A 10,286-nucleotide genomic window follows, 5' to 3' on the forward strand; every position below is an offset into this window, starting at 1 on the left:
ATTGGGCACGAAAAAATAATTTAAAATAGCATGGAGGCTTTATATTGGACTGGAGTCGAAGGTACTGATATTATTGCCGAAAGACAAAATTAATTTTATTTATTTCGAATAAAATTTATCATTTTAAGGCAAAAAATGCATGTTTTATTACAATAATGAAATGAACCGAAGATATTTTTACATTTTTCTCATGGCCAACATAGTATTTATATCCCAAATAATTGTGCGTAAAAAATCAATAACTTCTTTTAACTGACGATTTTTCATCACAACTTGCTGAAAAGAAATCAGACAAACGTAATTAGCCTTATTCCTAATCAGCGCCACCTACCCATAGCGGCGACTTTGAGAACTACTGTAATCGGCAAGCCAATCAGAAGTCGCTAAAATCTGGTGACGTCACTGACGGGCACTCTCGGGGTCTTACCAAAAATGACGTCACCAGATTTTAGCGACATCTGATTGGCTTGCCGTTTACAGTAGTTCTCAAAGACGCCGCTATGGGTAGGTGGCGCTGATCAGGAATAAGGCAAATTAAACAACTAGTCACGTTTAATTAATCGCAATTTAAACAAACCTCAACTAAATCCCGATGTTCCGAGAGATATTTGACCGCATCTGTCACTTTCTCTTCTTGTTTCATGTCCATTTCGTCTTTCATTGGAACCAGACTCTGAAAAAAAAAAAATAGACCAAATTTTAATCAAATAGGCCTAACTAGTAACTATTACTTAAAAGTAATATTACCTCAATATGCGTTGGTCTACAATACTCAATTCCTGAGCAATTTTCATTACATTTCTCATAAATTCTCCTGAGACGTTTGAAGAGTGCTCCGATACTTTTGAGACTATCCTGACATTTTGATTTGCGTTCCTCCTGACCTGACAGGCTTTGAGCAGTACCATTTGGCAACTAAAATTAAATTAAAACTGTATTGTAATTAGTTAATCTAAAGAATGAGATTAATCCATACCTGTAGCCCTTTCAATAACTGAAAAAGTTCCGTTGTTTTAGCAACAATTTCTTGCACTGTTTCTTGACCAATTCGACACAGAAGAGCAGTGTTGAAGTCACGTTGAGGTTGTATGGGTTGAACCTGTCTATGAGCGTAAATTAAAAATTTATTTAAATAATCATGAAAATTAAACTTAAATCATGAATTTACTTACCCTGGACCACCTGAGTTTCCAAGACCAGAGTTACCAGCCGGGTTCATAGAGTTGTCTACCATTCCCATACCAGACTGATTATGGGTTTCTAGGGATCCAGGTACCCCAATTCCTGACTGGTGACCTCCACCCATGGGCCCCATTCCCACCATTCCTTGCGGTTGAGGGGGTGGAAGCTGATATTGTGGGGGGTGTGACAATCTTGCACCACTTCCATAGGGTTGTTGCATCGGAGAAGTCATAACCTTTGACCTATACAACTAACAACTATTTAATGCAATATAATTATTTATTAATAGTAATTAAAATGTTTTTTAAATTAATTTTATTGCCTTAACAATGATTACTAATTCTAAGAATCATGCAAACGAAATAACTCCAAAAGTAAAACAATTGTCAAATATGCAGTCAGTTTAGACTCCAGAACTTGTAGCAGACAATAAAAAAGAATAATTACCAATTTACCATGGAGTGGTTTAATAGGAGTGAGAAGGAACTTATCATTGAAAGTCCATTAAGTTCTATATAAGACTCCTCAAATACTACTCCATAGCATCGAATTTATAGAATTCTTCGGCTAAGCACTAAAGCCTTCTGTTAAAGTTTCTGCTTCTCTGAACCTGAAACAAAGGGTTACTGGTACTTTAGTCCCTCTTTCAAAATTTCAATGGCATTTATAATGAGGATTAACTATGGTAAAGATTTAATTATGATATTACTTAATGAGAACTCACATAATGACCAAAAAATACATAAATCTTCATTTGTTACAAAAAGATAATTCTTGCAGGTTTAACGCGCCAATTAGGTAACACTATTACAAAACAGCCTAGATACGTGGTATCACAATGCAGAACTCTCTACATACACTCACAATTATCTGTATGTTACGTAATTTAATTCTCCTCTAATCAAATTTGGAGTAAAGGAAAATATTTTCAGTACCCTATTCAACCAATTAAAATGCAAACTCAAAGTAAAACTACCTCAAAATTGCATCAAATTAAAGATAGTCTCGCGTGGAAACTCTTTGGAAAAAGTGTAAGACACATCACAGCCCACTCGATCACGCTATTGCGTGATCGAGTGGGCTGTGGACACATACAAAAATTCCAGTGACTCTAATCACAGGCAATTTTTAAAAAATTATAGAAATTGCTGAGAAGTTCCTTTGTACTCTATGCTAGATGTACCGATGACGTAAATACCCTCGAATTTTTTGAGGGTACGAAAAATCAAAATTTAAAGTGTTATCAAGGAAAAATTAACTTACTACTGACATATTCAAGCTAAAACCATTATAAGGTTCAGATATTATACTAAGTACAGGGTAATGGCAGCCCCCTACCTTTGACTGCATTAAACTCTATGGGGAAATAATATGGGGTGTCACTAGTCTATAAACATACATACTCTTAAAGGTGCAGATATTTTTTGTTTCCTCAGTATTTAAGATGCCGGACACATTTTTCTCATGGTTCCTCATTACCGAACTCCATATTTGGTATATTTTAATAATTTAATCCAAAAATTAAATTGGCAAATTAATTAAAGCTAAATATGATATTAAAGGATGTGTCAAGTTCGTTTAACAAAAGAAGGAGAACGCGGTCGTTTCATGAGAAATAAAATGGTTGACGCTTTATGGAAAGACGTCGATGTTAGGACTAGAAAATTGGGTGTACGTCGCGACTGTTCCCTTTAAAACATTAAAATAAACCCATATAACCAATAATATTTTAGGAAGTTGACGCTACCACTAAGAAAGAAGGCTTAAACGACTTATTAGAACATTATCAAGCCGCCCTATTCTCTTATGACGAGGTACCCAGTGACTAAATTACCAAAAATAAACGACGCCATCTTGAAATTAATTATATTTACCGTTTTGTAGGGTTTATTATCAAATGATACTGTTCTAGCTGGCGCTTTATGGCGAAATTTCTTCTCATACGACTGCGAAAGTGCCATTTGTCTCGAAAAATTAGTTCACTACGTTCGTCTTAATGTAATGGCAGTAGTACAACACGTTACTGACAATGTCGCTGCCAAGGCTTAGCAAGCTCAGCAGCAACTAAGCCTTGGCAGCAGTACACGTTACTGACAATGTCGCTGCCAAGGCTTATCAAGCTCAGCAGCAACTAAGCCTTGGCAGCAGTACACGTTACTGACAATGTCGCTGCCAAGGCTTTAGCAAGCTCAGCACCAACTAAGCCTTGGCAGCAGTACACATTACTGACAATGTCGCTGCCAAGGCTTAGCAAGCTCAGCAGCAACTAAGCCTTGGCAGCAGTACACGTTACTGACAATGTCGCTGCCAAGGCTTAGCAAGCTCAGCAGCAACTAAGCCTTGGCATTAGCATTGTGAATAATCTTAATTTATTTTTTCATTACATTAAACCTCTTTTTGATACAGATTACGCATTTGGAAGGAATCCCAACAGAAGATTTGTATAATGGAGAGATAACGTGGCTTCCGTTAACTCAAGTTTCGAAAAATATATGAAGATAATTTGATCATTGTAGATACAAAAAATTTCAATTAAAATATTTAAAATTCACGATAGTAAAGAATTTTATTTCCTCGACAGAAGAACAAAAACAAAAATGAATAATAACTAAGTTATAAATTAATTACCCATAAGTCACTCTGAACTTATCATTATACATTTCATGCGTGGCTACTTGTTTTACCCTCAATACAACTGGAACGGAAGTACACGGTAACATTTCAAGTTCCGTAATGACGCACGTCACTAAATGCGCGGGCATGACGTCATACGTCAGACTGACGACGTTTAACGAATTGATTTCTTTCCATTTACCCAAATGAGCTTTGTGAACCGGGGTTGTTGTGACGAATTTGTCAGGATCGCCTAGGATATGACAAGGCTAAAGAATTTCTACCACAATGGCGGCTGGAACAGACTTACCTAATTCGTTACAAATAAAGGAATCGGTATGAACTCTTTCGCAAAATTTGTACGTCTCGCAACAAACCAGGACGGGAACATTGTTCGAATGCGCTACTAACGCCACTTGGGAGCTTCCAACGCGCGACATGACGTAGCCATTAGCTTGTAAAGAATGGCAACCCAAAATTACCTTGGTTACCTAATTAAAAAAAAAAACTTGATTATTACCGTAATTTAAACTAATAAATGAGTCACGGCCTACTTAGATCATCTCCTCCGTCGCCTGTAAGGCCGTCCGATTTCGTGGGCGCCCTATGCTAATGGAAAAGTAGCGAAATCCCGCTAGTGCGGCAATTCTCGGGTAGGGGGCGCTCGCATCCGGGACAAACGTCTTAATACATTACTATGGGGAAACTATGCCTTAAAAATGCACTTTTTCATCGGAATTTTTCTATATTTTTTAGATATTTTAGGAATCTAATTTTTACATATATTATGAAATCAAGTAAGAGCTATCTTTTGAAACTTATTTCATAATTTTCCGTCCATTAGTTTTGCTGCAATCGTTATCGAAACATTCGAAGCGGATAAACTCGAACTTCGCGGCTAGAAACTTCGAATGTTTCGATAACGATTGCAGCAAAACTAATGGACGGAAAACTATGAAATAAGTTTCAAAAGATAGCTCTTACTTGATTTAATAATATATGTAAAAATTAGATTCCTAAAACATCTAAAAAATATAGAAAAATTCCGATGAAAAAGTGCAGTTTTAAGGCATAGTTTCCCCATAGTAATGTATTAAGACGTTTGTCCCGGATGCGAGCGCCCCCTACCCGAGAATTGCCGCACTAGCGGGATTTCGCTACTTTTCCATTAGCATAGGGCGCCCACGAAATCGGACGGCCTTACAGGCGACGGAGGAGATGATCTAAGTAGGCCGTGAATGAGTAAACAATAGTTTACCTCTTTAATAACGTAAGAAACTGCGTTAATCCAAACATAAGTGCAACAAATGCCTTTACTGACAAGATACCTCAGCATTTCACAACCTACAATTGAAATGTTGCAAATTTCACAATGTTGCAGTTCCATTATATTAATTAATTTCCCGGCAAACTTAAAACCGTTTCGCGATTGAAAATTTTAATATGTTCACTCCGTATCTGTCTGTATACCAGGTGCTTATGGGTAATACAGTCATCAGCAGAGTAATTATTGTAAATTTAATTTTGGGGAATTTGTGACGATAGCTCTTAATACTTTTGAAACCATCTCGTATGCAATCCCCGATAAATAAGCCAAGTAAATATCATAATTACCTTCGAGTCCAGGTCGTGAATCAACAACAACTACTCTGAATTTCTTGCCAGTCGCATGTGCGTCTGATAAAACTTGTTTGACTAATGATGAACTGTAACAGATGAACGCTCATTGCAATTACCTAACGCGCACGGCGTTTGCCTAAAGCGAACGGCGTTTAGCCTAAAGCGAACGGCGTTTAGCCTAAAGCGAACGGCGTTTAGCCTAAAGCGAACGGCGTTTAGCCTAAAGCGAACGGCGTTTAACCTAAAGCGAACGGCGTTTAACCTAAAGCGAACGGCGTTTAACCTAAAGCGAACGGCGTTTAACCTAAAGCGAACGGCGTTTAACCTAAAGCGAACGGCGTTTAACCTAAAGCGAACGGCGTTTAACCTAAAGCAAACGGCGTTTAACCTAAAGCAAACGGCGTTTAACCTAAAGCGAACGGCGTTTAACCTAAAGCGAACGGCGTTTAACCTAAAGCGAACGGCGTTTAACCTAAAGCGAACGGCGTTTAACCTAAAGCAAACGGCGTTTAACCTAAAGCAAACGGCGTTTAACCTAAAGCAAACGGCGTTTAACCTAAAGCGAACGGCAATTACCTAACAAGCACGGCAATTACCTAACGCGCATCGCAATTATATAAGACGCGGTTTGTTTTATTTACCAGGCGTATGTCAGTATAACATCATTATCAGTAATTTTCTTCCCAGCAATTTGAGATATGCCTCGTTTAGCAAGAATAATTTCTTCGTGAATGAACGTATCTATTAATTGATTCAATTTATTCTTGGCTTTAGCGTCATTGAACGTGCTATCAATTTGAGTCACTTCAAACTTCAATCGCTTCACCGCGTTTGAAGTACTCGCCGCTAAAGGTCGGCATTTTTTAAGAAACCTGAAGAAGGAAATGTATTAAACGTAATTATTATTTAAATAAATCATTCATTAACTTACCCAACATGTTGAGTTATTGTAGCGTCAAGTTCTCGGGATAGTTCCTTTTGAGGTGGTGTTGAGTAATCCTTAATTACTTCTTTCAAGGCTGCCAGGGAGGCAACGCATCTAGCGTTGGAACCAGTTACCAAACCCTGAGCCATTTGTAATCCAGCTTTAATTACCGCAGGGTGTAATTCAACACTGGCCATTCTGATAATTATTTTTAAGGCAAATCATAAACTTATTCGTATTCGGCAATCAATCAAATTCAATTTTCCCATTCTCCTACCCAAGACTAGCCGTTAATTCCGGACTAAATACGTGTTGGGGCAAATGTGAAAACAAACGTAGCTTTCTTTGTAAACCCTTAGTTTTTTTATCAGGGGATGGACCTTTTAATGGAGATGTCTGATCCTTAACAGGCAAAACTGAACGGAAAATTTTCTCAGTTAAGCGAAGGGTTCACAGGGAAGTACGAGCAGGGCTCCCACCAAAATCTCAAAAATAAATAGGGGAAAAAGGGACTTTTCACGATAAAAATAGGGTAAAATAGGGACCTAAATTCTAAAAGTAGGAAGCAAAAAGGGACCACTGGTAAAACAAAATGATATCTATGCTGTGAAAATATCACAAACAGTTAGGAACCTATTACTCTTTTCTATTTTTTCGACAAATTAGGATATTATTTGACTTTCTTTTGTTTATAGTTTATATTGTTATTCTAAGTTAAATAGAAGTAACTATTTTCGTATCATGTTTGTTTTTTAAAAAATTCCACTGAACTAGAATTTGGGCCTTTACAGGGTTCGTACAAAATTTTTGGAATGAAATTCCCTGACTTTTCCAAGTTTTCCCTGACCAACTTGAACAAATTTCTCTGACCATTTGCAATAACGTACATGGCGAACATATATGAAAACCAGTCCAAATTCAGTCGAATAATTTTTGCACGAGTTGCTATTGTTATAAAAATTTGCCAATTAATTCGTTTAAATTTAACATTAAGTAAATCACAAATAACCGGAGCGAGCGAAGCGAGCTCCTCAAATTTGGGGATCTGGTCAAATCTCAGACATGACATTTTCAGGTCACCCTTATACTTTTTCTGAGGTTTATAAAAATAGGGTTATTTAAGGACCGAATACCAATTTTAGGGTAGATTAAGGACCTTGTAGGAAAATAGGGACTTTAGGAACTTTTAGGGACCTGGTGGGAGCCCTGTACGAGGGATCGGACGTTCGGCATTTTAGTGTACGGTATTTTGAGATTTCAAGATTTTGACAAAGATTTTGAGATTCTGACTCAGATTTTAGAAATCTGGAAATCTAGTTCGAGATTTTAAGATTTCGGGATTTTAAAAGGAGATTTTCAGATTTTGAACACGATTTTCAGATTTTGAAGAAGATTTCGGGATTTTGTTTAGGATTTTCAGATTTTGAAGGAGATTTCGGGCTTTGGAATAAGATTTTCAGATTTTGAAGAAGATTTCGGGATTTTGTTTAGGATTTTCAGATTTTGAAGGAGATTTCGGGCTTTGGAATAAGATTTTCAGATTTTGAAGGAGATTTTCAGATTTTGAGGAGATTTTCAGATTTCGAGGAGATTTTCGGATTTCGAGAAGATTTTCTGATTTTGATATTTTAGGATGAGATTTCGGGATTTTACGTTAAGATTTCGGGATTTCTAGATTTTAATGTGAGATTTTGGTATTTTAGGTGAAGATTTCGGGATTTTCAGATTTTAAAACAGGGATTTTGGGATTTTTAGATTTTGACGTGAGATTTTAAAATTTTCAGATTTTGACGTGAGATTTTAAAATTTACAGATTTTGACGTGAGATTTTAAAATTTTCAGATTTTGACGTGAGATTTTAAGATTTTTAGATTTTGACGTGAGATTTCGAGATTTTCGAGAGAGATTTTAAACAGATTTCAAACGAAGTGTACGGGATTTTGACAAACGTCCGAGCCCTCGGGGAAGTATCTACCGAAAACTGACCCATTTTGACAGTAGGCTTTTTAATGTTAATGTTCTTTTGGCTTTCAATGTTCGTTGTCTTATTTTCATTTGGTTTCGCTATGCCTTTAACAGAATCTGGTTTATCTCCAGTTCCAGTTGTTTTTTGAGCTCTTTGAGCTTCTTGTACAGCTCTTCGCTCAGCTCTCAAATCTGCCTTGCTCTTCTGAAGTTTTTCTAATTGGTGGTGAAATGTGACAACGTCATTCATTAAAAACCTCCATTTTGTTTTTGTTTTGAAGAAATTAAAGTAAACTAATGCCGAAGCTCAAGTACCTTCTTTTTGAGCAGCAATTTGAGCAGCTTTTTCAGCTTCCTGTTACAATTATTATTAATACGTTATATCAGAAGGCGATAATAGAAGAAGGATGACACTCTGTATCCTCTTAATACTTTAGTTATGTAACGTCATTCTTCCCAGGCCAGGGAGCCCTTTTAGTTTGCTTTCCCGCTCATCAAACTACAGGTGGGTAACTATCGCACCGTAAGGTGAATTTTATAATTGTTTGGCACTAAATCCCCAGCAGTCATCCCACAAACCTTGATTGTCTTGACGTGGGACAAAAATGCACAAGCGCATGCATGCGTCTTGCCAAATATTTAAACGCTAATAGAGTAATAGAGGGAACTGTTTATCGCGTATGTGATTCGGTTTAGTAACCTTGCTCTAAATGATCCGATGTTGGGAAGAATGACGTTACACTTACACCGCTTTGTGCTTGTACACTTCTCTCGAAGAGAAGTATTATATACTTCTGGTTATATTAAAAGTGCATAATTAACTTCAAGACTCACAAAGGCGGCTCTTCTCTCCGCTTTCAACTGGGCTTTAGTCTTCTGTTGAGGTACTTCTTTATCAGTTTCCCGTTTCCCTTGAGGCATTAAATCATTTGCCAAGCTTTGCACGGTTACCGAAGTAACCTTAACGTTATCAACTTCATCATAATTTTGATTGACTGCGTCTAATGGCCGGGAAGTATCCGAGTTCATTGAGTTTGTTTCGAGCACCAAATTATTATGATTTTCTTCCACCGCTAAGTTCATATTATTTTCTTTTCTAGACCATTGAAATAAAGGGCTCTTGTTCGCTACTGGGGGACATTTGGGAGGGTTAGCCATTGTAGGAGGTTTACTACCACCGTCACCTTTAACTTTCTTACTACTCGTAGGTTCATTAGGATTTGGGGCAGGCTTAGCATTTGCTGTATTTACGTTCGATTTTTTATCCGAACCACTAACTACACCCTCAACGCTGCGAGGAGAATTTGAATTTGGACTTGGGGAGTTTGTATTTTTAATGATATTGTTTTCATGGAGGTTATCTGGGGTTTCAGCTTTCGTCACTTGATTTTGTGGCGTGTTCTGTTTCTTATTACGTTTACGTTTCTTCTTAGAATGTTCGGAAGGATTACCAGAAGCTGCTGCAGCCTCGGTGGGTTTTTTCTAAATAAAAACATTGGCCCAAATTTAGGACTAAAGCAAATGTTAATTCATCTTTCAAACGTGTCATGATTTTTAGGGTTAAGTATTTAAATTTTAATGGCTCGCATTAATTGATTTCTATTATAATAATCTTAAATTCTAATTATTGACGTGACGTCTTGTTAAAGGGTCAACACTCAACAGTAAGTCTGTCAATAACATAACAATAACATACGTTTAGCTGACCAAGGCTTAATATTAATTAATGCACATTTGCACATGCAATGCAAGAGATGGCTTACGGATTACGATATTAAAATCAACGAGTATTATCTAAAGTTAAAAATTAATTTACGTTAATATATATGGAAAACTTACGGAATTTTCCATTGTTCCACCACAAAATCGTTAAGAAATGACGAAATGTTATTATCGTATTTAATCGTAACTCACAGACAGTATTTCACAGATCACAGTCCGTTCGTAACTTAAGTCATAGCCCCCTGGATCACGCGACTCG

The 10,286-nt window shown here is 37.0% G+C and overlaps 3 protein-coding genes across 3 annotated transcripts; 1 reads left to right on the forward strand and 2 right to left on the reverse strand.

Moving 5' to 3' along the window:
* Positions 1 to 114: 114 nt before the first annotated feature.
* Positions 115 to 1,598, reverse strand: MED30 (Mediator complex subunit 30). The gene is made up of 5 exons (XM_089851866.1): positions 1,173 to 1,598; positions 977 to 1,103; positions 748 to 915; positions 578 to 673; positions 115 to 276 (listed from the first exon to the last, which is right to left on the reverse strand). Exons 1-5 carry the CDS (start codon positions 1,412 to 1,414, stop codon positions 178 to 180), a joined length of 732 nt encoding a protein of 243 aa, XP_089707992.1. The 5' UTR covers positions 1,415 to 1,598; the 3' UTR covers positions 115 to 177.
* Positions 1,599 to 1,649: 51 nt separating this feature from the next.
* Positions 1,650 to 3,733, forward strand: Uqcc1 (Ubiquinol-cytochrome c reductase complex assembly factor 1). The gene is made up of 9 exons (XM_089851865.1): positions 1,650 to 1,867; positions 1,963 to 2,054; positions 2,115 to 2,213; positions 2,325 to 2,397; positions 2,619 to 2,676; positions 2,745 to 2,853; positions 2,916 to 2,996; positions 3,067 to 3,180; positions 3,589 to 3,733. Exons 1-9 carry the CDS (start codon positions 1,840 to 1,842, stop codon positions 3,676 to 3,678), a joined length of 744 nt encoding a protein of 247 aa, XP_089707991.1. The 5' UTR covers positions 1,650 to 1,839; the 3' UTR covers positions 3,679 to 3,733.
* Positions 3,730 to 10,261, reverse strand: eIF2Bdelta (eukaryotic translation initiation factor 2B subunit delta). The gene is made up of 11 exons (XM_089851864.1): positions 10,145 to 10,261; positions 9,140 to 9,787; positions 8,621 to 8,660; positions 8,327 to 8,521; positions 6,618 to 6,756; positions 6,347 to 6,538; positions 6,057 to 6,287; positions 5,410 to 5,501; positions 5,054 to 5,139; positions 4,106 to 4,286; positions 3,730 to 4,048 (listed from the first exon to the last, which is right to left on the reverse strand). Exons 1-11 carry the CDS (start codon positions 10,154 to 10,156, stop codon positions 3,807 to 3,809), a joined length of 2,058 nt encoding a protein of 685 aa, XP_089707990.1. The 5' UTR covers positions 10,157 to 10,261; the 3' UTR covers positions 3,730 to 3,806.
* Between the last annotated feature and the right edge of the window lie 25 nt (positions 10,262 to 10,286).

This window comes from Phalangium opilio, unplaced genomic scaffold, assembly GCF_054372755.1.
Source record: "Phalangium opilio isolate 3A_F unplaced genomic scaffold, DU_Popi_V2 ptg000105l_1, whole genome shotgun sequence".
NCBI classification, from domain to species: domain Eukaryota; kingdom Metazoa; phylum Arthropoda; class Arachnida; order Opiliones; family Phalangiidae; genus Phalangium; species Phalangium opilio.

Coding starts and splice junctions, on each gene's coding strand:
- MED30 (XM_089851866.1), bottom strand. CDS start 1,414: ATGACTTCTCCGATGCAACAACCCTATGGAAGTGGTGCAAGATTGTCA. Junction 916..976: donor AGTTATTGAAAGGGCTACAG/GTATGGATTAAT, acceptor ATTTAATTTTAG/TTGCCAAATGGTACTGCTCA. Junction 674..747: donor GTAGACCAACGCATATTGAG/GTAATATTACTT, acceptor TTTTTTTTTCAG/AGTCTGGTTCCAATGAAAGA.
- Uqcc1 (XM_089851865.1), top strand. CDS start 1,840: ATGGCATTTATAATGAGGATTAACTATG. Junction 1,868..1,962: donor TATAATGAGGATTAACTATG/GTAAAGATTTAA, acceptor TAATTCTTGCAG/GTTTAACGCGCCAATTAGGT. Junction 2,214..2,324: donor GGAAACTCTTTGGAAAAAGT/GTAAGACACATC, acceptor AAAAAATTATAG/AAATTGCTGAGAAGTTCCTT.
- eIF2Bdelta (XM_089851864.1), bottom strand. Junction 8,522..8,620: donor AATTGCTGCTCAAAAAGAAG/GTACTTGAGCTT, acceptor ACCACCAATTAG/AAAAACTTCAGAAGAGCAAG. Junction 4,287..5,053: donor TTTCTTACGTTATTAAAGAG/GTAAACTATTGT, acceptor TTTTTTAATTAG/GTAACCAAGGTAATTTTGGG.